This window comes from Vipera berus, assembly GCF_964194415.1.
Source record: "Vipera berus genome assembly, chromosome: 2".
Taxonomy (NCBI): domain Eukaryota; kingdom Metazoa; phylum Chordata; class Lepidosauria; order Squamata; family Viperidae; genus Vipera; species Vipera berus.
Window position 1 is genome coordinate 178,058,489 of NC_138203.1, and position 27,828 is coordinate 178,086,316.

At 37.1% G+C, this 27,828-nt stretch overlaps 1 protein-coding gene across 1 annotated transcript in view; it reads right to left on the minus strand.

Annotated features, from left to right (window-relative positions):
• The window catches only part of NTN1 (netrin 1), a gene marked incomplete at both ends in the record, with an annotated part of 132,165 nt that overhangs the window by 30,047 nt on the left and 74,290 nt on the right, over positions 1–27,828 (minus strand). Inside the window, 2 exons of the mRNA XM_081319634.1 lie at positions 7,263–7,316; positions 10,591–10,740. Coding sequence (XP_081175760.1) covers positions 7,263–7,316; positions 10,591–10,740 — 204 coding nt within the window. The remainder of the gene's footprint in view (positions 1–7,262; positions 7,317–10,590; positions 10,741–27,828) is intronic.

A 27,828-nucleotide genomic window follows, 5' to 3' on the forward strand; every position in this document is an offset into this window, starting at 1 on the left:
ACAGAGCACAGTCCACACCTTCTATTTATGGAAAAATGAATAAGGAAAGGCCGAAATGTCTAGTTAAAAGCAAGGTGAATCATTTATAGACAATCCACAACAACAGAAGCAACAATGGCAGTTTGTCATTTTCCGAGAGCAATACAAACTGTTCCAAGTGTCATCCTGCTTGAACATTTTCAATCTATCCAGTATTGATAGGCCAATTGTATAAGATAAGATGAAAAGAGTAGCAAAAGCTTTGTCCAGCCCATCTAGACAGACATCTTGCCAAAGTGACACATTAAATGTCAGTTGGCTGGATGGATGTTTCTATCTCTTCAGGGACAACAATCCTTTTGAAATTCTTGCTGGCCTTTCCACAGGTAAAAAGGCACCATTGACTGAATAAGAAAAAAAGGGCTGGGTTATATTCTCCAGAGGTTGGGACTGTGTAAGGGATGTACAGGTGGTCCTCAATGTTCAACCATTCGTTTGGTGACCATTCAAAGTTACAATGGCACTGAAAAAAGTCACTTATGACCATTTTTCACACTTACAACCATAGCAGCATTCCCCATGGTCATGTGATCAAAATTTGGACGCTTGGCAACTGGTTCATATTTATGATGGCTGTAGTGTCCCTGGGGTCATGTGATGTGCTTTTGTGACCTTCTGACAAACAAAGTCAATGGGAAAGCCAGGTTCATTTTACAACTGTGTTATACTAACTGAACAATGGCAATAATTCACTTATCAACTGTGGCAAGAAAGGTCATAAGATGGGGCAAAATATACTTAACAATAGTGTTGCTTAGCAACAGAAATTTTGGGCTCAATTGTGGTCATATGTTGAGAATTACCTGTAGTAGCATTAAGTGAATATTTATTTGGTCAATACAGCAGACAGAAGGAGGAGTCAGGACCAGGTTACCTATAGGACACATGATAAACTGCTTTTGTACTATGGCAGGACATCTTTATGAAAAGATTCCTGGCTTTATTCGGATTCTATTATGCTGCTAATTGGGAGGAGGAGACATGAAGATAAGCCAAACCCATTCTAGCCATAAGTACCTCAGGAATTCAGGCTAGCCTCAGTAGTGTGCCAAAATGTCTGGATAACAGATGCACATTTTTAAAACACTGATATGTGCTAGGGCAAGAATTATCATGGGTTTGTTTTTTCCCCTCACACATATCCTACTTCTCTTGCACTGACTGTGTATTTTGGGTGGGTTTATTGTTGAAAATATACACATGTCTGAGAAATGTACTTAGCGCCTTGTAAATAACAACTGACTTCAGAATGTAGAGTTTGTGTGAAAGTTCTGAGGAAAGATTGCAATCGTATGTATTTTTTACTAGGGAATGAGGTTTCACAGTGTATTTAGGAGCACAATGAAAAGATATTAAAAACTTTGTTAAATAAATAAACGAACACATAAATGAATCATCTTCCAACTGTACCTGTAAATTGATGCATTTTTGTTCAGAATCAAGTCACTAATATGAATTACTATATATCTTTAGATGTATATTTAGGGCTTGAGAATGCATTTGCAACTGGGAGGAAGGTCGAGGAAAAGAGCAAAAGTAAATTAGCACATTTTATGCATTGCACTATGTTCCGTATGCTCCCTGTCCAGAGTATCTTCTTTTTAGAACATTCAGATATGATAATTCTGTCTGAGGAACAATACAATAGTAGACAGATTTAATACCCTGCATATGGCCAAATCCACATTAATCAAGTGTGTCATATTTTTTGTGTTAAGATAACTTTGTTGATTGATTTGCATGCTGTGGGTGGGTGGAAATGGAATGATATAATTGAATCTATGCCACATGACATATATATTAATTGTGCATCTAATTTCTTTTTAAAATTAATTTAGTTGTTTTCCTGTTTCCTGGCTTTCAATTCTTGCTAGCCACCCAGAGTCACACCAGCAAACTCCTAGAAGGTCAGAGTTCTGTTATTAGCTACATAAGATAATGTTGCACCGAGTTTCAGAATCACTTCAAAGCACTGTGTTAAGCCCATGAATGATTCCATTTCCTATTGAACCCATTCAAATTAAACCACACTTGCAAGGCATTCTGACTTTCAAATGCTGCAGGACTAGGATGAGTGCCATGCAGCCTCACTCTCAAGCTCTTGGAAGGGTATTTATAATTCCTAATTATATTTCAGAATGGTATCTAGAAGCAGAATTAGATTACTGCATGGTTCCATCAGCCAATGTAAATCTGTTCAATATATATACAATATATATTGTATATATATTGAACAGTGAAAAAAGTAAGGTTCTACATTTAGGCAAGAAAAATCAAATGCACAGGTATAGTATAGGTGGTACCTTGCTCAATAGTAGTAACTGTGAGAGGGATCTCGGAGTCCTAGTAGACAATCATTTCAATATGAGCCAGCAGTGTGCTGCAACTGCCAAAAAAGCCAACACAGTGCTAGGCTGCATTAACAGAGGGATAGAATCAAGATCAAGTGAAGTACTAATACCACTTTACAATGCTTTCGTAAGGCCACACCTTGAATACTGCATCCAGTTTTGGTCACCACAATGTAAAAAAGATGTCGAGACTCTAGAAAGGGTACAGAGAAGAGCAACAAAGATGATTGGGGGACTGGAGGCTAAAACATATAGGGAACGGTTGCTGGAATTGGGTATGTGTAGTTTAACGAAGAGAAGAGTGAGGGGTGACATGATAGCAGTGTTCCAATATCTCAGGGGCTGCCACAAAGAAGAGGGAGTCAAGCTATTCTCCAAAACACCTGAAAGCAGGACAAGAAGCAATGGATGGAAACTAACCAAAGAGAGAAGCAACCTAGAACTAAGGAGAAATTTCCTGACAGTTAGAACAATTAATCAGTGGAACAACCTGCCTCCAGAAGCTGTGAATGCAGCAACACTGGAAGTTTTTAAGAAGAGACTGGAAAGCCATTTGCCTGAAATGGTATAGGGTTTCCTGCCTGAGCAGGAGGTTGGACTAGATGACCTCTAAGGTCCCTTCCAACTTATTATTATTATTATTATTATTATTATTATTATTATTATTATTATTATTATTATTTACAATATTGTATACAATATATACAATATATCAGGAAAGAATAAAAATACGTTACTTCACTAAGTTCCAGAATATATAGTAAAACCAAAATGTATCAATATGAAAAAAGGGCTTAACTGAATGAACTGAAAGCAGAATCACTTCAGATGATTTTTCACTGAACTATGGTATATCTCATTTTTTAAAAAATGTGCCAGTTTACCTCACAGCTATCAGTTAGACTGCCGGAAGTAAATTTTGTTAAATTTCTGCCTTGTGGCTAGCTTCTTAGAAACCGCTATTTTGAAATAGTTGTACAGTTTGAAAACCCATTATTTATTTTTATCTGGAGAAGAAGGAAAATCAAATCCTCCCATTTTACAAAATAAAATGATTTATGTCACCATCAAAAGTGGTCTCACTTCACCTCAAATTATGCCAAACCAATTTGGCATTAGAATAATAAAATGTAATAGAAAGAAAGAGGCATACAAAAGTGCACAATCTACTTAAAATTCAGATTCAAAAATAATTTGCATGGGAGAGTTAAGGAAGAGAATAGAAGTTTGGTTGTCAAGGGCATCCACACCTTCTTCCCTGCCTTCCAGATTCTGGCAAGATGTCCTATTGTAGCAAAGTAGCTATGTCAATGCACAAAATAAAAATAGAAAGAAAAGGTTCAAACCCAAATACTGAGGTGTAAAAACCTTTGCTTTGTATTTGACAGCAAGCCAGAACCCCTGATGGGTGCCTTCTAACCTTTGGCATGACCTTTAGCTTTCTTCATTGTATAAAAGTTCTATTGTGAAACATCCTTGTTGAAAGCAAGGAGATGATGTAAGCTTACTGAGCACAACTTTGGACAGTAATAGGAGAGACAATATCAAGAAGTTGCAGAGATGCTTTGTTGTCCTGAGTAATATTTGAAATCCTAGTATGGTTTATTGTTTCATGGAAATGAGGGTTGCAGAGTATTTCGCAACCATTCAATCAATCATTATATTGTTCAACCATAGCCAATAACAAACATCATAAAAGGTGGTTATAATTAGTGATGGTAAATAATTCATTGTCAGGGACATTTCTTAGTGAACTAGCATATGTCTTTGCTAGTGACATTAAAATGACTGCAACTCTTTTAAATATCCTAAAATCCTATGAAGTCTGTGTAAATCATGGTGCCATTTGAATAAGGTAAATTAAGAACAAATGTTTCTTGAATTTCTGAGATGAAAAAAATAATGAGACCAATTTTCAGTTTGACTAACCTCTGTAGGCAGAATCACAGATGGTTTTGGAAAAATTGTCCTCTAAAATTGCTGATGGAGTTACACTACAAAGGCTAATATGGCGAAGTTCTGCAGAGATTTGTCTTGAGGGTAACATTATACAACATTTTTATTATTATTTTTATTTGCTTGTTTCATGATGGGTTGCTTATCAAATCTGAAGTTTATATGAAATTGGCCAGCATTCAGGATATTGCAATTAGATTGCAACCTAATCCGGACAAATTAAAATATTAGGTTGATGACAACAAGATGTTCTTTAACAGGGAAGCATCACATTTCGGGTAGAAAACAAAATTTAGAAACACTATATCAGAGAAGGACTTGGATTGATCATTGACATCAAGCTAGATGTAGGAAGTGATATGAAACAGGTTCTAGAAAGATTCTAATGCAGTAGTGGGCTGGATTCAAATAAACACTGTCTCAAATATGTGTGGTTCCCCTCTAGTTTGCCCAGGTGAGATCACATTTGCACATCACACCTGAAGAATATTAACAGACCAGAACCAGGATAAGGGTATAACAAAAATTATTAAAAGATTTGAGGAAATGCCCTGTGAAGATAGACTGAAGGAAATTGAGATGAGAAAACATTCACTTCCATTAAAAAAAACACCATAAAGAAAATGATTTTTTTCATTCCCACAGAAACTAAGTTAATAAATAACAAGTACAGTTACAATTACCTAGCTTTTGTTTAAATACTAAGCAAAAATATCTGATGGTAATTTCTGTATAACACTATGGCAGAGGTTGTGTATTCCCCAGGTCTGGAGATTTTTTAAAATAAGTCTATTAATTGGTTTTCTTGCACATGATTTGAACAAAATTAGGAAAGAGAGCCCAAATTCAGTCAATCTCTAGGCAAAACAATATTTCCTACAATTTGTCCTCTTGCCTCTTGTCCTGCCCATCTCTGATCAGTTAATGCACTTGCATAATTGCATTGCTATTGCAAATGAGGCACTGTAATAGACAATATAAAATAGATCATATCTCATGATAATCTACTAACTTTGTGGGAAACACGTGGGAACATGATAAGATGTACAGGAAACTCTAACTCCACAACACTGAACAGTTTCCATTTAATATTTCCACCAATTGACCGGAGTATTCACACTAGCTTTTTAAATAATGATAACTTTATATCAAGGGAAGAATGTATAAGCAGAAAGACAAAAATTGCATTAAAAATATACAACAGAAGATTCATGAGTATCATCAGGAGGAAACTCATGCTGGATTTCATGCACCATTTTGTTCACTAGGAACAATAATTTTACAACACTGAAGTTAATTTAATTGAAATAGGACTTAATGAGACAAGCTTTTTTTGGTAAACCCCCCCCCCCACAAAAGCAGATAGGACTTGCAGCAATGGCTAAAGCAGGGGTCTTCAAGCTTGTGCCTTTTATGACTTGTGGACTTCAACTCCCAGAATTCTGGGAGTTGAAGTCCACAAGTCATAAAAGGCACAAGCTTGAAGACCCCTGGGCTAAAGGATTTGGAAAAAATAGGAGAAGATTCGGGGTGTATGTTAGTATTAAGTCTTATAATATGTAGGGGCTTTTTTAAACATTGTTTCATAGTGTTTGGACACTTCAGTTTCAAAGTAATAAAGGTGATAAGATAGTTGATCAAAATTCAATAGGAAATGAGATATAGTTCCTAGGGCAATGCAACATTATCAAGAGGGTTATTTTTCCTTTCCCAGCAACAATCATTCTCTTGAAAACGTCATCCCTTTATGATAATAAGATACTTTAAAAAGTCCCTCCATTATCATCTGTGGAGGTTATTTATCTTTTATGTTTTGTTTCACATGGTTCATAAGATGGAACCAGTCTATTTACTGTTTTAAAGCCTTCATAAGGGGAAACGTTCTCTTATCTCAAGAATGTTGTCATTTTCCTGGCCTGGGGAAAGGTGCAAAGTTTGGGATGTAAATTAATGATGTCAAAGAAAGATGTTAGTGAGACAGAGGGAAACCTCTATAAACCATAACCAGCTCATTGGCTGGCTGTTCCAGTTGGTGATGTAGTGCATTACTGCTACCCAGGTTTGCAAGCAGTAGGTGATATGCCTACTTACAAAGCTTTGCTGCTGCTCAAACATCTCAAGCCCCCATAATATTAAGTGAATACACATACACTTCCTGCATGTCAGTCACATAAAAAGAAACCAATACCAAGCCTTCTTTTCAACTTTCTACATCTCAACAGTTTGTTAGAATAGCCTTGTGTGATCTGCACTGACTTTCCTTATAAATCAACTTCTTTGACCGTTTTATAATAAACAGCCTTATGACAAAAGCCATTGGATAGGCTTTTGTAGATAAAGTTGGTGCTTTAAAATGATCTCCTGGTTCTTGGGAGCCTTGTAAAAGATCATCTGCCACATTTTACTTATTAGTTGATGCTTTTCCAGATGAGGCTATTAACAGAGGTGCATCGTCCCTGGCCAGAGATATACATACTCTAAGAAATAAGTATTGCATATTTACTATATTCTTTAATAACACACAGGGATTTTTTTCTCATAGAATGCCCAGAACGGAGTAGAAAAATAGGGACCACTACGGTGGGAAGGTAACAGCGTTCCGTGCGCCTTTGGCATCTAGTCATGCCAGCCACATGACCACGGAGACGTCCTCAGAGAAGTGCTGGCTCTTCGGCTTTGAAACGGAGATGAGCACCGGCCCCTAGAGTCGGAAACAACTAGCACGCATGTGTGGGGGAACCTTTACCTTTTACCTTAGTAACATATATGGTCATGAAAGCAGGCACTTTTAGCAAATTGTTAAACAGCCAAAACATACTAAGATACCACATGCTTCAGGTTAGGCATATATAATGATGATAGTGATGGTGATATAATAACAGTAATAAAATCACAATAACAACGATAATAGTATACCTGCAGGCTTTTCTGTGCTGCTGGCCACAGTGGTAGGAGGAACAACAGGAATCTCTGTGGGCAGAAAGAAAAAGTGGACAGAAAAAAGAACAAACAAATAGGGAAATGTATTATTTACTTTTCTAGCTAAGGAATTGGGCAATTTTATATTTCAAGATAGGTGTGTGGAAAAATCACTTTTTCTTAGAGGTGATAGGGTGACTGAACCACACAATGGTAGATAAGCTAATCCATAATTATATATATAGAGAGAGATTTGTTCAGCTTACTCCATAATTTGGAATCACCATCTACACAAAATTACATTCAGGATAGGCTGCCACCTAGCTATCATACCAAATAGTAGCAACACCGATGTTAATCTTGATATACACCCACAAATTCAGTAATTGAAAGCAACACTCACATTTACAGGAACCATATCTTTCCCTAGGAATTTCGAAACAGTAACAAAAACCCTGAGTTAAGAATTTGAGGCCCATTCATTCACGCAATTTAGAGGTTCCTCTGCTGAAACTGTTCCCCCCCATCATAGCAGATCTAAGAACAACCTAAATTGATGGGGCAGTGGCATTTCATGAACTAAATGTTCCCTTTCATTACCTTTTCTCATACAAAATAAAATAGCTGTCGTTCTGAAGAAAAATAGACTTTTATCTATCTATCAATAAAGTTGATATCAGCATTCCGACAGAGAGATTGGGTTCATGTCCAATGGCTACAATTTTAACTTGTAGATGTTGCTTATCTTTCACATAGAGAAATGATGTGCATTAAAGATACATTTTGCTTTTTGGTGGAATATAGAATTTATAGACAAACTCTATGCATCTGCAGCTTGTATTTTGAAAGATATATATTGAAAGAAGAATAAAATCGTATTCTCCAACTTTTTCCAAATGTTTCATATCTGGTTTTAGAATGAATAAATCTATAAGTAGAACTATACTGTTTGTACAACCATTGGGTGAACTGAACTAAAATTAGGTTTGTAGTTAAAGATATGTTTAATTGACAAGGAGTGCCTATAACAATTAATTGCTCCATTAGAGAGTTCACTATGTTAATCTTTTGCAGCTAAAAGCAATAAATCCCAAAGGGGGAAAATAGTTTGAAATTCTTATTCCATTCTTTCCAGTAGCATTATTATACGAGTTTCCTACTCTCTGGAGCCAGAATTATTTTTATTTTTATTTTTATTTTTATTTTATTTATTATTATTATTATTATTATTATTATTATTATTATTATTATTATTATTATTATTATTATTATTATTATTATTATTATTGCTGTTGTTGTTGTTGTTGTTATTATTATTATTATTATTATTATTATTATTATTATACCAGCTCTCAGATTCACAAGTAACTTTATAACAAGATATATTAGTGATATTCTATCTCTCATAACACTATAAGCACTTGTAGATATTTTCAGCAAGATATGTCTAACAGTGGTGATAGTGAATTTAGTAGTATTCAAGGAGCATAGGACACTGCATTGTTTCTTCATTCAGGCAGTAGTCATGTCTGCTTAGCATCAGGAAAACAGTGGTATTACATACCTCCATCTAAACAACAGTACAGGAATATATTTAGGGATACATATTTCAGTTTATTAGAAATGCATCTTAAAAATTTGTTTTGGGTCTCTATCAAAGACTTGTTTCTTTCAACCATAATCTCTTTTTTCTGTATTAAAGCCAAGGAAATAATGTATTGGCACGACATAAAAGTTTTCTGCTCCATTGTTATTCTTCAAAGTTGCTATAAATGTAGCTTGGCTCTTTATAACAACATTTCTTAAAAACCAACACAGCCCAGTGAAACATTGTTAAGAATTACACCACAATAAATCTGATTACAGTAGCAGCAGTTGTGCGCGGGGGGGGGGGATGTTAACAGGAATTGCAAATGCTTTCATGATTCTACAGCAATTAGTATACATGCAGCATGATTAATAAGAACTAATTTTGTTCTTTGAGGATTTTTTTACATTCTATAATCATCTGGCTACCGGAGCTTCTTCCCTCATTCATGGGCAACAACCAAATTTTCCTAAATATAAAAGAGAACACAATTCCCAAGGTTTGATCATAATAGCCACTGGTAGTAGTGTAATCATCATCAACTGGATGTAGCCATATTTGATAAAGAGATTAAAAAGAACTGGATTCTTATCTATTCATATTGGAGTCAGGTGCACAAGTAGGAGTTGCTTCATTTCATGTTACTCCCAAATGTATTTTTCTTCTGTCCATGTAAGTGAATGTAACGCTGGAAGCTAAAGAGCCATATGTGGATTCTTCTCTCCTATCAGCTATCACTATGTGAAGTAAATTGGGCTCAGAAACATTGATTCCCCCAAAGTCACTCTGAGATCCTCCTTGGGAAAAGGTGACCCAACTCTCTGGAAAGCTGACTTTTGGTTATATGGAATGGTAGTTTAGAACAGAGAGTGTTATCTTCACATAGGTAAAAAAAATGGACTACAACTGGATTTTTCTTTGCAGGTTTTTATACTATGTAAACCGTGTAGATGAGGGGAGGTCTTGGGCATCAATGAGTTCTGAAGGAGGATATTGCTAGAAGACAACATAGCTTCATCCATGGATGCATCTCTCCTGAAGTTATAGCTACCTCATACCTAGCCATCAACTCCCCTCCCTTCTTAAAATAGATCTGGAAGCAACATCATTTGTTTACTAAAGTGATTGTGTAAGCATGTTAGGCATGTTGATATACATGTCAGCCATGAAACAGGAGAATTAAAATTGTAGGCTACTATCATCGCTCTTTTACTAAATAGGCATTGAGAGATTGATGTGAAATATACCATTGTAAAATTGCTACATTTTTTTTTGGATAGCAGGTTCCTAACAATGAGGGAAGTTGGGTAGTTTAACATTTTTACTTGGATCTTATAAGCCTGAGGCATAAATAACGATAGTAGCAGTTTACAGTTAATGGGAAAAATAAAAGTACATATTCTGCCATTCAAAATATCACATCTTAACCTCCAAACCTTTTATATAAATGATCACTATTTTTTACTCAGATCATTCAGCTAACATACATAGGTCCTTTTTTTTTTGCTATTAGCTTTTGCTCTCTCCTGTGTGTTGTCCTAATTTTTCTCTCTGAAAAATTGCACTTTTACTGGGTTCACAGTATACAATATATCAATAACATCCATGAACACTGTAATGTATGAGGAGCCAAGCACTGTTTAAAAAGCTGAGTCTATCCAGTTAGGTGTTAGTAAACAAGCCAGACTCAGGATTAATTAAGTTATGGTATAGATGTCAAAAAGAGCATCCACCTACTTATGCAGGGGGCAATGGGAGATCTGCTTTGCTGGTAGCCTTTGGCACATCGGTTACAAGTGATGCCCGTCACACCATCTTTGCAGGGACATTGCCCTGTAGTTTGATTACAGGTTTTTCCAGCTGCACCCACGGGATGGCAATCACATGCTGTGGGGGGGAACATACAACAAAAGGATCAGAAGAGGGATTCGAAGGGAAGGAAGGATTTACCAAAAAGAACATGTGTTATCAAAAACCAATGGCATCCATGATTGTTTTACCAAAATTATGGACATTAAGTGAAAAGAGATAGTCCTGTAGTCTTTTCTTTGATTGCGCATTATTTTCCATCCAATATTAGTGCTTTAGTAATCTACCTTTGCCAGTAAATCTGAAAGAGAAATGATTTCTGACCAGTACTTCCCCTTGCATTATGCAAATAACCCTTGCATTATATATATATGTTAACATACTTGTTTGAACACATTTATTTTCACATGATTCAATGCTTTCATCTGTATTTTGCAGTCTTGTTTTTATTGTTTGTAACAAAATGTCTTTTCTTCAATCTCACTGAAAGTAATAAAGAGGAATAATCCTACCACAAATAAGATGTGAACAAAAGAACCCTCTCTATTTTTTTCCAAGCTGTCTCTCAACCCTGCAAGATATACATATAAAATCATTCTGAGTAGCAGCTATTATGTCCACATCGGGCTATGCATTAAAGGCATCTGAATTTTTATGACAGTGAATATTGAGGTATGGTTACATAATATCTAACAATAATTTGGTGGAATGCAAGCATCAATATGATGGCTTGCAAAGTAGCCCTAGATTAGAGGCCCAAGACTGCATAAAACAGTGTGAGTACATTTGGACTTTGGTTGTGCTTGTGGCATAATGGCCAAAGTGACCCACCTGACCTTACCTTTAGCAGGAGATGGTCTATGTGGCACAGGTATGACTAAGGATGGCAACCAAGTCTTATTGCCATTTGGGTATGTTGTGTGTCTATGATAAGAGAAAGGGGAAGGATACAACAGGCTGCTAAAATGCCAGACGTTTGAGCTAGTGTAACCTGAGTTCTCGTGGGTATGAATGAAAATGGGATTTGATAGGTTGGTGATGGCTCTGTTACATTCCAGTGAATTATGATAATGGAGGAATTAAAGGTGAGCTTTGGGGAGGAAAAGAAATTCAGAATGATATGATCCAGGAGGAAAAAAGATATTTTGTTAGGTACCAGGAGTCAAATCAGAGAGTAAGAATATTAATGATTTATCTGCAAATATATTTGTTTTCCATTAACAAACTAGATACATATTTAGAATTTGGTTAAAGAAGGGAAGATGATTAACAGAGTGAATTTGCATGCCCAATGTGACCTATTTTTGTTTCGTAGGAAATAGCATTCTGTTCAATTTGTTAGTCAGAAAATGATCTTATAATATGCCATATTTTTTATCTGTCATTGGCCTGCAGAGAGTAATTGGTTCAGAAATAAACCAATATATTACAGAAAGGAATGTATTACAATTATAGGCATGTGAACTTAAAGACACTTTTTCACTTCACAAAATATGCTGGATGAGCAAGAACTCTCATATATATGTATTTCCTGACTGTATAATGGGAGGAACACTATAGCCCACAGATTGTTTTATATAATACTCATCAGTAACTTATCAGAACCTATATTGTTGCTAGATTTCACTTCTCCCTGCCCCATCTTTCCCTACAGAAAATGGAAGGAAGGAAAGGATAGACAGGTAGTCTGGAAATGTAGGGTTGAAAACAAAAGCTGATACTAAGAAAAGAGTTGCTTTAGATAGTTTCAGAAGAAAAGACAAAGAAAAGAATTGGTGTACTAGTTATTCAATGAAGAATTCAAAACACTGACAGTGAATAAAGGAAAAAAGTGGACGTTTTCAATATTTACTTTGATTCTGTCTCCAATAAAAAATACCTATATCCTCCACTAGAAAATTATGGGCAGGTTAAAGAGAAGAGCATGTTGAAGAGGTGGGATTAAAGCTAAATAGAAATATGATCAGAGAATACTCTTTTATTTTAAATGCATTAAAATCTCCAGAATTGCATCCAAAAATACTAAAGAAGCCAGTTGATGGTCTGACTATGTTTTATTTTGGAGATATAATAATGACTGGAGAAGAATAAATATTCAGTCTAAGTTCATAAAGTAATAAATGAGGAAATCAGAAAACTATACACAGATCATTATGAATCAATAGCTGGCACAGACTTCCACGACGGCAGAACCAAGGGGTCCAAAATGATGAACATAATTGTGCATCTAAGCCCACCGCTTTCTACTTTTGCTTAGTAAAATTGCCAGTGTAATGAGTTCACTTGATAATTTTCTTAAGATTAGGTAAAAGGTAAAGGTTCCCCCACACATGCGCGCTAGTCATTTCCAACTCTAGGGGCCGGTGCTCATCTCCGTTTCAAAGCCGAAGAGCCAGCGCTTGTCCGAGGACGTCTCCGTGGTCATGTGGCCGGCATGACTAGATGCCAAAGCCTCACGGAACGCTGTTACCTTCCCACCGTAGTGGTCCCTATTTTTCTACTTGCATTTTTACGTGCTTTCGAACTGCTAGGTTGGCAGTTTCTTAAGATTACAATGCAGTAATAACATAAGTAGAAAAACATGAAAGAGAGATAATTTTGTACAAAGCCTTGCACCAAATAAATTAAAGGGACCCGAGAATTTATTATGAAAATGGACTTTACCATGCAGTTGTTCATTTGACAAACAACTATGGCTTCTTTTTGTTTGTTTGTTTGTTTCTCTTAAAGTTTCTTTTTAACCCTAAGTTTCTTTCTAACTTTTAGTCCGGAATACTGGGAAAGGCAGCTGTAAATTTAACTGGCCGATAGCAGGCATATAGTACATTGTATCAATAGTATATCGATACTATTATGGCCTCTCCTCCCTTATAGAAGGAAACCTAAGTTCTTAGAGACAGGAATGGAAATCTGTTGGACAAGAGACTGCCCACCAGAACTGAGTTAAAGGTCTCAAAAGCAACTGGTTGATCTTGACACAAAATTATACTATATGTAATTTAGATGGAATGTGAGAAACCATTGCCTTATGTGGAACTCTCAGCCTTTTGCAACAAGGGGGGGGGATTTTGGCAACAGCATGACTTTATTCTAATTTCTACTAAACTTTTTATCTACTGAATTTTCAAGAAAGCGCTCCGTTTAAACCCTCTGTTGCAGAAGTTCATAAGTGATTCTTTCCCTTTCCCTTTTGTAGGTTTATACTGAAATCAAGCTTCCCTTCCTTCAAGCAGCAGCTCAGCAAATAAACCGAGGATGCAGGCTGACAAAGGAGGGGGCTGTGGGAAAGAGAAGCACTGGTCTGTATATACAAAGAATCAAAGTATCTGATGAAAAGCAAGGAAAGCTTTAAATTAGCAAAGATTGCAGCTTCCTTGTAGTTCTAAGAAGCATTGTAAGGCTGCTGTTTAAAACACAGCCAGTGGCAGAAAAGCCTTGACCCGAAATACAGCATGTTTACTAATTGACTTAACATATTTTAGCTATATCTGTCTTATCAATTTTGAAATTATTTTGATTTGGCAGGAAAGGCATTTCCTCCAGATCTGGAAGTCATTATGACATTGCTTCTAAGCTGATGCTTAGACTGTACTGTATGAATTGATCTTCTGAAACTCCATTTCAGAAATGCTTTTTATTGCTATGGCAATACAATAAAAGTTTATTTCTTCTGTCAGTATGGCTTATTAATTTTATCATTAGTGAAACATTATATTTGAGCTTTGTTTTATGATACTGTGAATAGTATCTTGAATGCACCATTCTAAAAGAAGAAACTGAACTCAGCAATGTTTTTATATATATATATATATTGATCAAAGAACATCCCCCGAAAAATAGGAAGAAAGACAAGCAGTTAAAAGAATTTTAAAAGACAAAATAAAAAGGAATGGCGATAGCAATTTATTCCAGAAAATAAAACAGAATTATTTATTGCTCTAAAGCAAGGGTGTCAAACTGCCGTCCCACGGGCCGGATGCATCATAGCAAAAACGTGCCCACCCCATTGCTGGCAATGGCAAAAAAGTTACAATATGTCACAACATGTCATGTGATATTGCGAGTGTACGACTAAAATTGGGGTTAGAGGGAAGCAAGGAGAAGATTTCATTTAGACATTGGGAGAAAATATGGTTTGGTTGAGAGCTGTTCAGCTACATAACAGGCAGTCTTGTGATGTTGTGGTCTTCTACTTCATGTATATAGTATAAAGGCTAAGCAACAGTATCCATCAGGGGTACTACAGATCTTGCAGATCCTATCCTGAGCAACAGTTGTATAATTATTCCAAAAGTTACTTCAAAACATTGGATGTAAATTACCGAGCAATCAAAACACTGAGGGTCTGATATTATTTTGTTCCACAAAGAGGATTTCAGATCTTGCTACACTTGGCGCAGGATGAACAAGCTGAGCAATGATCCATCGCTGAAGCTTAACTTTTGGCAGAGAATCTTTGGAGCTAAAATTTATGAGCAAGATTGGTCTTCCAAATTTAAAGTTTATCCAGCTTACTGCCTTTCCATATGTTAAATTCCACTGCTCCCCACTTGGTTTACATTGGCAAATGGAACATGAGTGCATTCATGGTTCATATCATTCATCATTTTTTCATCAAAAGCCTGGAAGTCTTTTCCCAGGGTGCATTACAGTTTTACACCAATGTTACTAAACCTGGGAGAAGCTCTCTTCCAATAGGATTACATTAGTATCAGTAGCCTGGCAAATATCAGAGTTGAAATTAATCAAAGGGGTTTAAAAAAACCCGGTTCCACATATTGGGCACAGCAGGAGAGATGGTGCCTCAGGAAGCTCATTTAGAAAGAAAGTGGAGAAGAAATAAAAGCAAATCATCATTTTGTTTAAGAAGAAACACAAGGGGACATTTCTCTCCTTTTGTAACCTGTATTTTGGCACACAACAAGAAACAAGTGAAAATCGTATTAGTCTGATTTCTAAGACACACATTCCAATCATCAATCAAGAGCACTTTTTAAAAGATAAACCAAATTTTCCTCAAAAATAATACTAAGATTATTACAATCGGATGTGTCACAATGCAATTGTGCTGGCATCCATGAATATCTGTTACCCTAGAGGGCATCCAATCCTTCAACAGAACAAGAAGATACTTGAAACAGCAGCTCTTCAGTTTAGTAACTACACAATTAATTTATTTGGCCACAGCTCTGTTATCCATTTATGAAGAGGCAGTGAAACACAAGTGGTAAGCTATGTTTCATAGGATCATTTTGCATTCATCTCTAACCTCGAACTAATATGTTATAAAGAACATATTCCCCAAAACATGGTTAGGTTCAATTCCTGGCAAATATTAACTTCTTTACAATACATTCTTTAAAAAAGAAAAAAAAGAAAGAAGGAAAGAAGGAAGGAAGGAAGAAAGAAGATTGTTTATTTTGAGGTAATTCTGATAAGCAGCAATTGTTGTCTGTGTTTGATTTACCTTCAGAAAGGAATTTCCAATTCAATACCTATTCTGTTCATACATGGATCTTTGGCTTATCACAGTCTCTTAAATTTTCAGATGGAGTAATTCTATTTCATGTTTTCTCTGATTTATTTATTTATTTATTTATTTAGTTAGTTAGTTAGTTAGTTAGTTAGTTAGTTAGTTAGTTAGTTAGTTAGTTTTCTATACCGCCCTATTCCCGAAGGACTCAGGGCAATATTTAAAAGACAATATAAATTAAGATAAAAATAGAATTAAAAGGAATTAAATTAATAATAGCCCAACAATAAAACAATGTTAAAATTTCAAACTAAAAACCCCCTCAGTCCAGGCCGGATAGATCGAAAAGCCAGGTTTTCAGGTCACGGTGAAACGAGTGCAAGTCGGGGGCAGTCCAGAGTTCCACAGGTAAATCATTCCAAAGAGCAGGCGCGCCCACAGAGAATGCCCTCCCTCTGGGGATCACCCGCCGGCATTCCCTGACCGGCGGCACCCTAAGGAAGCCCTCCCCATGGGAGCGCACAGGACGATGGGAAGTTGATGCCGGCATATGTCTAGCCATATGTCTCTGTTGCATCACTGCTCTAAGAATCATATTGACTTCAGTGAAAGGATCACTTAAAGCAAAATCATCTCTCCCCCCCCCCCCGATTCATACAGAACCTGGGGACTGCTTTAAGAAAAGCATAGAAGTGCTATGCTTGTGCTTGCTCATGGTCAGATATTCTTCTCTTCTGAAGAGTTTGTAATTCAGTAATTTGGGAAAAGAAGGCATACTGCAAGTAAGGGCAAGGAGAAAAAGTAGGAACTGTGTTGCACGATTAATAATATCCGCATGGGAAAGTTCCCAACTTCCAGTCTTAAATCCCATGTAATAAATTTTTAAAAATATTGTTCAAATGAAGCTGCTTTATTCATTGGACTCTGTCTTTATCAAGTTTTACTATATGGGCTTTTTTGGTTTTGTTTTTTCTGCCTAATTCTTAATCATGCCCCTTGCCTGTTGAATCTAGCACAGTTAACTCTGAATAGCACATCCATCAAGTTCCATTAAAAAAAAAAACTATATATTGAGAGTAATACCTTGATGAGTCAGTGGTGTTGTGGTGGAAAGACTATAATGGAGAATTTGATATACACTGGAAATCAAACATAACATACATATTGCAGTGAAAATAATATAGGGCTCAGATACCCTGCATACTGTATATTATGGTCCAACCTGGAACTGTTTAGTAATTACATGGCTGGCACAGTGAGAACATGAGTTTTGAATCATTCTTTAATCACAACACTAGCTGCCGAATAAGTTGTATTACTCTTTCTTGTGCTAATTTATGTGTCTTTATTCCTAGCACTTTTCTCTCACCAAAATGCCTTCCTGAACTGCTGGCATTTCATTTCTTAATTTGACCACCCAGATGCACATGGCAACTTGCCTCTTTTTACTGTCAAATTGTGCCCTGGAAGGCCTTGGCATGATCCCAACCTCACCACTTTATGTGATACCCCTACTCAATCTGTCATCTCTTTTCCTGTTGTGTGGTTTTTCTTGCTATGTGCAGGAAGAGAGACATTATGCTTGCTAGACTACCAGAAGTTTTTAATTTGTTTTGGTATATGGCAGAGAGTTGGGGAAGACTGCTAAAACTTTGTTTAGAAAAAAACTAGTAGAATCTAGGGCATTTTCAAGTAAATGATAAGAAGGTTGTCCATGGCTTAAAATAATCTTTCTTAAAATTCATAAATAAAAGAATGTCAGTTAATGATTTTATTAGGACTGGAGAGTATTGCTTGCTATTAAAATATTTACCTCATCAATTATAGTGCTTCTTTTGTTTTCTAAGGGTTTTATTTATTTATTTATTTTAAACTTAAAGCCATCCAAATTGAATGGATCTTGCTCATTGAACAATTATTTTCTACTTATCATGGATGGATCTGGACTGAACTATTTTTTAAGGGACACATTGTCCAATTTATTTGACATTAATTTATGAAGTTTTTAAAGCCTGACATATATTTTTGTGTTTTTATAAACTACTAAAAATTGTATGACTTTAGGGTTTAGTATACTTCTCAAAATGAAATTTACCTACCAGTAATACACAATATATTTTCGTTTGGGGTAAGTTCTACTGAGTTCAATGGAGTTTACTTCTGAGTAGATATGTCCGTCTTCCTTCATGTTATCAGCCCTAAATCCATTGTTCCTTCAGAAATAATGGCATGAGTGATAAGTGTCATGGAATGTCAGTGGGATGCACAAGACTGAAGGGAAAGCAGTTTAGTACATATTGTATGTTAAAATGGATGGGTAGAAGTCCACTGTTATTTACAAGCAACCCATGTACATTCATAACATAATATTAGGCACAAGAATAATGAAGTTTGCTACATGCTTGCTTAGTAGATATTGCTTTTAATTTCACAAAGCAGCAAGTAGAATATCTCTGTAAATGTATTAAATGCACGTGCAAATGAAGCAGGACATAATGGTTGAAAGAATCAAGTCTTATGGAGGAAGATTTTCTGTTACATAGGATGGTTGATGGTAAAGTTCATGGAAAACACAATAAATGGGTTAATTTCATAAAATGAACTTCATTCCAGCCATACTTCTGGAAAGCCCAGCTTTGTGGTAATTATCTGCTGCAATGAGAATTAATATTTGTAAATAGAGAAATTGTGGAAATGGTTAATAGTTTTTCAGAAGTATTTTTAGCACAATTCTTTCTAAACAGCCACGACGAAGGGATGAAACAAAAACAATATGGATACCTGGTTGACAACACTATTTCTATGCAAATTATTACATAAATTAATGTGAATTAAATAATAAAAAGTTAAATAATTACAAAAGGACTTGTGTTTTTTTTAAAAAAAACCTCTATAAAAACTTTATAACCCACAAGGATGAAAAGGAAGAAATGTTCACCATTCTCACCTTCCCTTGATGCATCACATAATACTAGTTAACATTTATCAGAGTTCTGACATATTTCATTAAAAAGAATCTTCACAATGTAACAATGTAAAAAAAATATAACCTTCCATGTTAGAGTTATGATGGGAATGGCAAACTTTGAGTGAAACAGTACCAAGAGCTAGCTAGATCAACAAATTGAATTTTATCCAGCTATGCTAGCTGGGATATTATAAGACTTGAAGTTCAAAATTTCTGGGCATCTGTTCTTAATCATGATGACATCAAAATAACAAAACAGTGGATGTAACATGACTGCAAACTCTTTTTTAAATATTTGCATTGTGATATCACAAGAGTATATAAGTGATAGAGTTTAAGTTGTGACATCAGAATGCACTTTTTGTTATCACCCTTTCCTCCTCCATAATTGCCTCTGTTTTGGATTGGGGAAAGTTGTGCAGATCACACAATGTACAGTATGTTGTGCCTGTCATCTAATCCTCAGCATCAGTGATCTTCATTTGATAATGGATGCCCATCTGCATAGAAACAAATTAGATTCATAGAGTGACTCACACAGGGATTATATTTAGGTAGCACTTGGCTTCACTGAACATTGGGACCAACTTTTAGTGCTGAAGCATGTTGCACTAATTGCCCTGCTGACCTAACGTGTACTTTGCTGTTCCACATTGACCATTTTTCATAAATGTTTCCAAGAAACAGGATAAAATAAGTGAAAGTTAATACAACAGAAAAAGGTTTATCCTGTTGAGGGCTTTGGGAGAGGGGGGAGTAAGGGGGCTAGAAAATAATAATTCTGTTAAATTAATTAAAATAAGTTCCTTATAAGGAAACAAACATTGTGGAAGTCATTCAATATGTTTAGTGTAAATTCTTAAAAGTTGTTCCTTATGTGTTAAGGAAACAAAATGGCAGTCCTGGCCAACTGTCTTGGACTTTTGGTTTTTATACACTTTGAACTGAGCTAAGTTTAAGATGGTTTTTATGCGGGGATTTGTAGTTTTCTAACAGCCATGTACGTTTTTGCTCCAGAAGCTTACTTGGAGTCCCAGAAGCTGTATAAAGAAACTGAAGGAAATAATGCAATTTAGGTAGTATTGTAGAAGCACAAGCAGAAAATGAGACCAAGTGCCTGATGGGCAGTTTCATTAAAATTGAGGAGGGTGATAAAACATAGCAGAATGTGATGCCAGAGATTCAGTTTCTGCACATGGAAAATTATAATATCAAGGGCCAGGGCTTTTTTTGTCATAGAATGCTCAGAATGGAGTTCCGGCACCTTTTTTGGATGGAACCTTGTAGGGTAGGCAAGGCGGGTTGTATGACATGTATGAGTTCCAGCACCTTTTTTTTTTTTTACAAAAAAAGCACTGTCAAGGGGTCTAGGTTTTCAACAAATATAGAGTGTAAGAAGTATTTCATCCATTTATGAGAAGATTATTTAAAAATTATTTATATTGTTTTACAGCCAGGCTCTAACACAAAGCGGAAGACAACAGAGAGAAAAATAACATAGCAAATAGTATGAGGGCTTATGAACATTTAATTGTTTAGCTGTGGTGCTTTATAAAACTTTGTAGAAGTCAAATACTCTGATCTTAAACATTGCAGGTAAGAGAAGGCTGTGTATAAAACAGAGAATATAGCTAGATGTCTCTGGGCTGCAGAAACAAAGCATCATCGTACCATCTTGTATATTGTACAATAATGGCACAGTGGCACAGTGGCTAGAATGCAGTTGTTGTTGTTGTTGTTGTTGTTAGCTGCGAAGTTGTGTCCGACCCATCGCGACCCTATGGACAACGTTCCTCCAGGCCTTCCTGTCCTCTACCATCTTCTGGAGTCCATTTAAGCTCACGCCTACTGCTTCAGTGACTCCATCCAGCCACCTCATTCTCTGTCGTCCCCTTCTTCTATTGCCCTCAATCTTTCCCAGCATTAGGCTCTTCTCCAGTGAGTCCTTCCTTCTCATTAGGTGGCCAAAGTATTTGAGTTTTAGCTTCAAGATCTGGCCTTCTAAAGAGCATTCAGGGTTGATCTCCTCTAGGACTGACCGGTTTGATCTGCTTTTTAGTGTGCTGTCTAGATTTGCCATGGCTTTCCTCCCCAGGAGCAAGCATCTTTTAATTTCTTGGCTACAGTCACCATCTGCGGTGATCTTGGAGCCCAGGAAAATAAAATCTGTCACTACTACTAATACCACTTTACAATGCCTTGGTAAGGCCACACCTGGAATACTGCATCCAGTTTTGGTCACCACGATGTAAAAAAGATGCCCAGACTCTAGAAAGAGTACAGAGAAGAGCAACAAAGATGATTGGGGGACTGGAGGCTAAAACATATAGGGAACGGTTGCTGGAATTAGGTATGTGTAGTTTAGCGAAAAGAAGGATGAGGGGTGACATGATAGCAGTGTTCCAATATCTCAGGGGCTGCCACAAAGAAGAGGGGGTCAAACTATTCTCCAAAGCACTTGAAAGCAGGACAAGAAGCAATGGATGGAAACTAGTCAAGGAGAGAAGAGCCTTGGTGGAGCAGTGGGCTAATGCCTCCTTAAGTAACACCAGCTGCCTGCAATTAGTGCAGGTTCGCATCCCACCAGGCTCAAGGTTGACTCAGCCTTCCATCCTTCCGAGGTAGGTAAAACGAGGACCCAGATTGTTGGGGGCAATAAGCTGACTTTGTAATAATGCCGCCTGGGGGGGGGCAAAAGCCCTAATAAGCAGGCATATACATAGAATGAAGGCTATTGCTAAGCACATTTGATTTGTGCTTAGATTGTAAGCCGCCCTGAGTCTTCGGAGAAGGGCGGGATATAAATGGGATTAAAATAATAAAATAAATAAAAATTAAAGTAACCTAGAACTAAGGAGAAATTTCCTGACAGTTAGAACAATTAACCAGTGGAACAACCTGCCTCCAGAAGTGGTGAATTCTCCAACACTGGAAGTTTTTTAAGAAGAGACTGGCCAGCCACTTGTCTGAAATGGTATAGGGTTTCCTGCCTGAGCAGGGGGTTGGACTAGATGACCTCCAAAGTCCCTTCCAACTTCAACTTCTTCTTCTTCTTCTTCTTCTTCTTCTTCTTCTTCTTCTTCTTCTTCTTCTTCTTCTTCTTCTTCTTCTTCTTCTTCTTCTTCTTCTTCTTCTTCTTCTTCTATTATTATTATTATTATTATTATTATTATTATTATTATTATTATTATTATTATTATTATTATTATTATTATTATTATTATTATTATCTCCATTTCTTCCCCATCTATTTGCCAGGAATTGAGAAGGCCGGATGCCATGATCTTGGTTTTCTTAATGTTAAGTTTCAACCCAACTTTTGCACTCTCGTTATTCACCCGCAACAAGAGGCTCTTTAGTTCTTCTTCACTTTCTGCCATTAGAGTGGTATCATCTGCATATCTTAGGTTGTTGATATTTCTTCCGGCAATCTTAATTCCAAATTTTGATTCATCTAGCTCTGCCTTTCTCATGATGTGCTCTGCATATAAGTTAAATAGGCAGGGCGACAGTATACAGCCTTGCCGGACTCCTTTCCCAATTTTGAACCAATCAGTAGTTCCGTGTCCAGTTCTCACTGTTGCTTCTTGGCCCACATATAGGTTTCTCAAGAGACAAATAAGATGGTCTGGTACGCCCATCTCTTTAAGAACTTGCCACAGTTTGTTATGATCCACACAATCAAAGGCTTTAGCATAGTCAATGAAGCAAAAGTAGATGTTTTTCTGGAACTCTCTAGCTTTCTCCATGATCCAGCGTATGTTGGCAATTTGATCTCTAGTTCCTCTGCCTCTTCGAAATCCTGCCTATACTTCTGGTAGTTCTTGATCCACATACTGCTGGAGTCTAGCTTGTAGGATTTTAAGCATAACTTTACTAGCGTGAGAAATGAGTGCAATGGTGCGATAGTTTGAACATTCTTTGGCACTGCCTTTCTTTGGAATTGGAATGTAAACTGATCTTTTCCAATCCTGTGGCCACTGTTGAGTTTTCCAAATTTGCTGGCAAATTGAGTGTAGCACTATTACTGCATCATCTTTTAAGATTTTGAATAGCTCAGCTGGAATACTGTCACCTCCACTAGCTTTGTTGTTGCTCAGCTTTTCTAAGGCCCACTTCACTTCACATTCTAGGATGTTTGGCTCGAGGTCAATGACCACCTCATTGTGATTATCAGGGACGTTAAGCTCATTCTTGTATAGTTCTTCTGTGTAATTTTGCCACCTCTTCTTAATCTCTTCTGCCTCTGTTAGGTCCCTGCCATTTTGGTCCTTTATCATGCCCATTTTTACATGAAACGTTCCCTTCATCTCTCCAATTTTCTTGAAAAGATCTCTGGTCCTCCCTATTCTATTGTTTTCTTCTATTTCTTTGCACTGTTCATTTAAGAAGGCATTCTCATCTCTTCTAGCTATTCTCTGGAATTCTGCATTCAATTGGGCGTATCTTTCTTTTTCTCCTTTGCCTTTCGCTTCCCTCCTTTCCTCATCTATTTGCAAAGCTTCCTCAGACAGCCATTTTACTTTCTTGCATTTCTTTTTCTTTGGGATGGTTTTGGTTGCTACCTCTTGTACAATGTTGCGAACCTCTGTCCATGGTTCAGGCACTCTGTCTATCAGATCTAACTCCTTAAATCTATTTGTCACCTCTACTGTATATTCAACAGGGATATGATTTAATTCATACCTGAGTGGCCTAGTGCTTTTCCCTACTTTCTTCAGTTTAAGCCTAAACTCTGCAATGAGAAGCTCATGGTCTGAGCCACAGTCAGCTCCTGGTCTTGTTTTTACTGACTGTATAGAGCTTCTCCATCTTTGGCTGCAGAGCACATACTGTAGTCAATCTGATTTCTGTGTTGACCGTCTGGTGATGTCCATGTGTAGAGCTGTCTCTTCAGTTGTTGAAAAAGAGCATTTGTGATGACCATCATATTCTCTTGACAAAATTCTATCAGCCTGTGCCCTGCTTCATTTTGTACTCCAAGGCCAAACTTTCCTGTTATTCTGGTTATCTTTTGGCTTCCTACTTTAGCATTCCAATCCCCCATGATGATAAGGACATCATTTTTTGGTGTTAGTTCTATAAGGTGCTGTAGGGCTTCATAGAATCGGTCAATTTCATCCTCTTCAGCACTGGTGGTTGGGGCATAGACTTGGACTACTGTGATATTGAATGGTTTGCCTTGGATTCGAACTGAGATCATTCTGTCATTTTGAGGATTGTATCCCTTTTCCTATTCTTTTATTTACTATGAAGGCTACTCCATGTCTTCTGAGGGATTCTTGCCCACAGTAGTATACCTGATGGTCATCTGAATTAAATTCACCCATTCCTGTCCATTTTAGTTTGCTGATACATAAGATGTTGATGTTCAGTCTTGTCATCTCTTGTTTGACCACGTCCAGCTTTCCTTGATTCATGGATCTTACATTCCAGGTTCCTATGGAGAGAAAATCTTTACAGCATCGGACTTTCCTTTCACCACCAGATACATCCACAGCTGAGCATCCTTTCGGCTTTGGCCCAGTCTTCATTCTTTCTGGTGCTACTAGTACTAGCCCCCTGCTCTTCCCCAGTAGCATATTGGACGCCTTCCGACCTGAGGGGCTCATCTTCCAGCGTCATATCGTTTTGCCTTTTGGTACTGTCCATAGGGTTTTCATGGCAAAGATACTGGAGTGGGTTGCCGTTTCCTTCTCCAGTGGATCACGTTTTGTCAGAACTCTCTGCTATGACCTTTCCATCTTGTGGGGCCCTGCACGGCATAGCTCATAGCTTCATTGAATTACGCAAGCCCCTTCGCCACGACAAGGCAGTAATCCATGAAGGGGAGAATGCAGTACTGCAAGATAAATTCGATTCTCACCAGCTCAAGGCTGACTCAGCCTTCCATCCTTCCAAGGTTGGTAAAATGAGGTCTCAGATTTTGGGGGCAATACGCTGACTCTGTAAACCTCTTAGAGAGGGCTGTAAAGCACTGTGAAGCAGCATATAAGTCTAAGTGCTATTGCTATTGCTATCTTCAGTTCCAGGAAATAAAAATACAGAAATGTCATTGCCCATATTTTCAAGTCTTCCTTCACACTAAAAGAAATATGGTATTCTTAATAGAGTTACCTCCACATAATAGATAATAGATTCAGTGTATACACTGGGGTTGAAATGTTTGTGAATCCTTATGAATGTTCAATATTTCTGCATAAATATGATCTTAACATGATCTCCCTATAAGCCCTAAAATTAAATAAAGAGACCCCAAATACACAAATGTATTTGATCATTTAATAATTGAGGAAAATTATCCAAAGCTGCATTGCCTTAAGATAATTAAAAAATATTGAACATTCAAAAGGGTTCAGAAAATTTTCAGCTCCACTGTAAGTGGAATTTTCACACAGCTTTTTAGAACTTTAATCCACTAGTTGGAAAAATAAGGAAGTGAACTGTTGGTTTCCTTCCTTGAAATATCTTTGCTGATTTCTTCTTAACTGAAAGTTTATTTCCCCTCTTGGGTAGCGTTGAATATTAAAATCCAAGAAGTCTTAGCTTGCAGAAAAGTATTATTACTATGCTCTATATAAGGACAGTGGGGTGTGGCTTTTACACACAAAAAGTGTGACTTGTGAAGCTATCCACTGTCCTTTGCGGTTAGCTGATCAACAAGACCCATGGCCAACAATGAACACATCACTATTCAAGCTCTTTGGAGCAGAAAAGGCTTTTTGAACCACAGCTGATTTCCAGTTTAATGAATACAAACCAGATCTAAGCTACACTCCCTTGCTGAAAAAGTATTCAAATGTAACTCTAATAATATTAATAAATCCCTGCAAGATGGGAAGATTGTAGAATCACATTCAAATAACTATTAATCCATGTAGTTGCTTATGGCAGGTATACCCAAGAATTCCCTTGGAATAGCAGATTATTTATTTATTTGTTGCTGACGTTCTACTACATAATGAATTCTGCATTTTCAACCTGGCAAGGCCACATTATCTAAAATGGGGGGAGGGAGACATTCTCACAGATTATTGTATTAAAAAAAAAGAAACATTACCTCCTCCCCCTCTCTCTTTCTTTGCATCTTATTTGTTCCTCATTTTTATTAGGAAAGCGACCAGCTTTCTTTTGTTGGGGGCAACTTTTGTTCCTTGGTCTGGGACTCAGCCTTAAATTAAGTGTCAGCCTTATTACCAAACATATCTGCTCAGTGCGTCCCTGCTCTGCCAACAGTTTACCAAGGAGCATTTTATCCCCTTCAGGAAGACTGAGCAGCATTAAAAATATCCAGCCTGTTGTGTCAAAGTGGTTTTCCTCCATCTGCAGGCTTGAATTCCTTTGGTCTCTCTCAACCGCCTGCTCTTGAGGACTCAAAGCTGCCAAGCCATGATGTCAAGCAGCCTTTTCTTTCCCTTCCCCCCTCAGTGCCCACATTCAGCCCTGTGGCTGTTTCCGTCTCCCCACCCCCAGCCTTGTGCAGCTGAAAATCCCAGTTGATTCAAAAGGTTCAGGCAGTTCTGAGTGGCCCACATTAGCTGGGCATGTTTCCTTTCTGCCAGATGAATGAAAGGGGCTCACAATAAAGCTGCCTCCCATGGACACACTCTACGCTGAAATGCAGGGCCCTGCCCAAATCAGCATAAATAGGATCACAATACAAGACTGCAATTATGCCAGGGATTTCCAAATTCAGCTTGCCAATCGTCTGACACTTTCAACTTCACTTTTAGACTTCAAAATTCCAAATATCATGTTTTAGGCTGGAAGGCAGCATCTATTCAAACATCTAGGGCAGAGAGATCTCCAAAAAGGTTTGAATGGACCATGGATGTCTTGCTTGCTGTTTCCTGGTTCACAGTCACCACTTGCAAATCATTTTACCTCACCAATCTTCTTTCTGCCAGGCCTTTGCTCCTTCTCCCCTTTCACCCCTTTATTAATTTGCAGTTAAGATAAAAAACAATATGGTTTTAAACAGAGGTAGCGATGCATTCAGGCTTAAAGAGCATTCCCCAAGACCACAATGGAGAGCCAATGAAAGCAGATATATAGACTGAGACCATGCAAGGTTTGCCACTTTAACAGCCTGACTGACAGGATTTTGGATTTCATAGAGCTATAGAGTTTAAGGTTGGGAAAGGGCACTGAGGACTATCTAGTCCAGGATTTAAGGTGTGAGGAACCATTTCGTGTACAGTTTCAATAAATCCAGCTTTCTCAGTGTTTCATTGCACTGTGTTTAGTATTCATTTGTGTTCATTTTGGTGTGTGAGTTGTTAAGGGAGTTATGTATATTAAGATTATCCGAAAGGGAGATGTGATAGCAAAAGGTTTAGAAACCCTGATCAATCGCACCCTTCTGCCTAGTGCAAGATTTAAAGGCAATTTAGGCATAGGCAGGTGTTTATTATTTCATAATCAGTAAACATATTTTTTTGTGTTGGTGTACTTGTTATGACTGCAATGAAATATACTTAGATGCACAGAGTGGTCATTTTCTTGCCTATAATACTTGCTACTTCTGATAAGAAATTCTCATCGGATATTTAACATGTAGTTATTAAGCATGATGATAATAAGTCGTTTGGTGACTGGTCAGTGAAATACTTTTTGGGGGTATTGATGCAATAATTTTGAAAGTCTACAGTGTTTTTCTTTCACCAAATGTGAAGTGAATCTGTGGTGCAGTCCTCAACTTTACAATCCTTCATTTAGTGAGTAT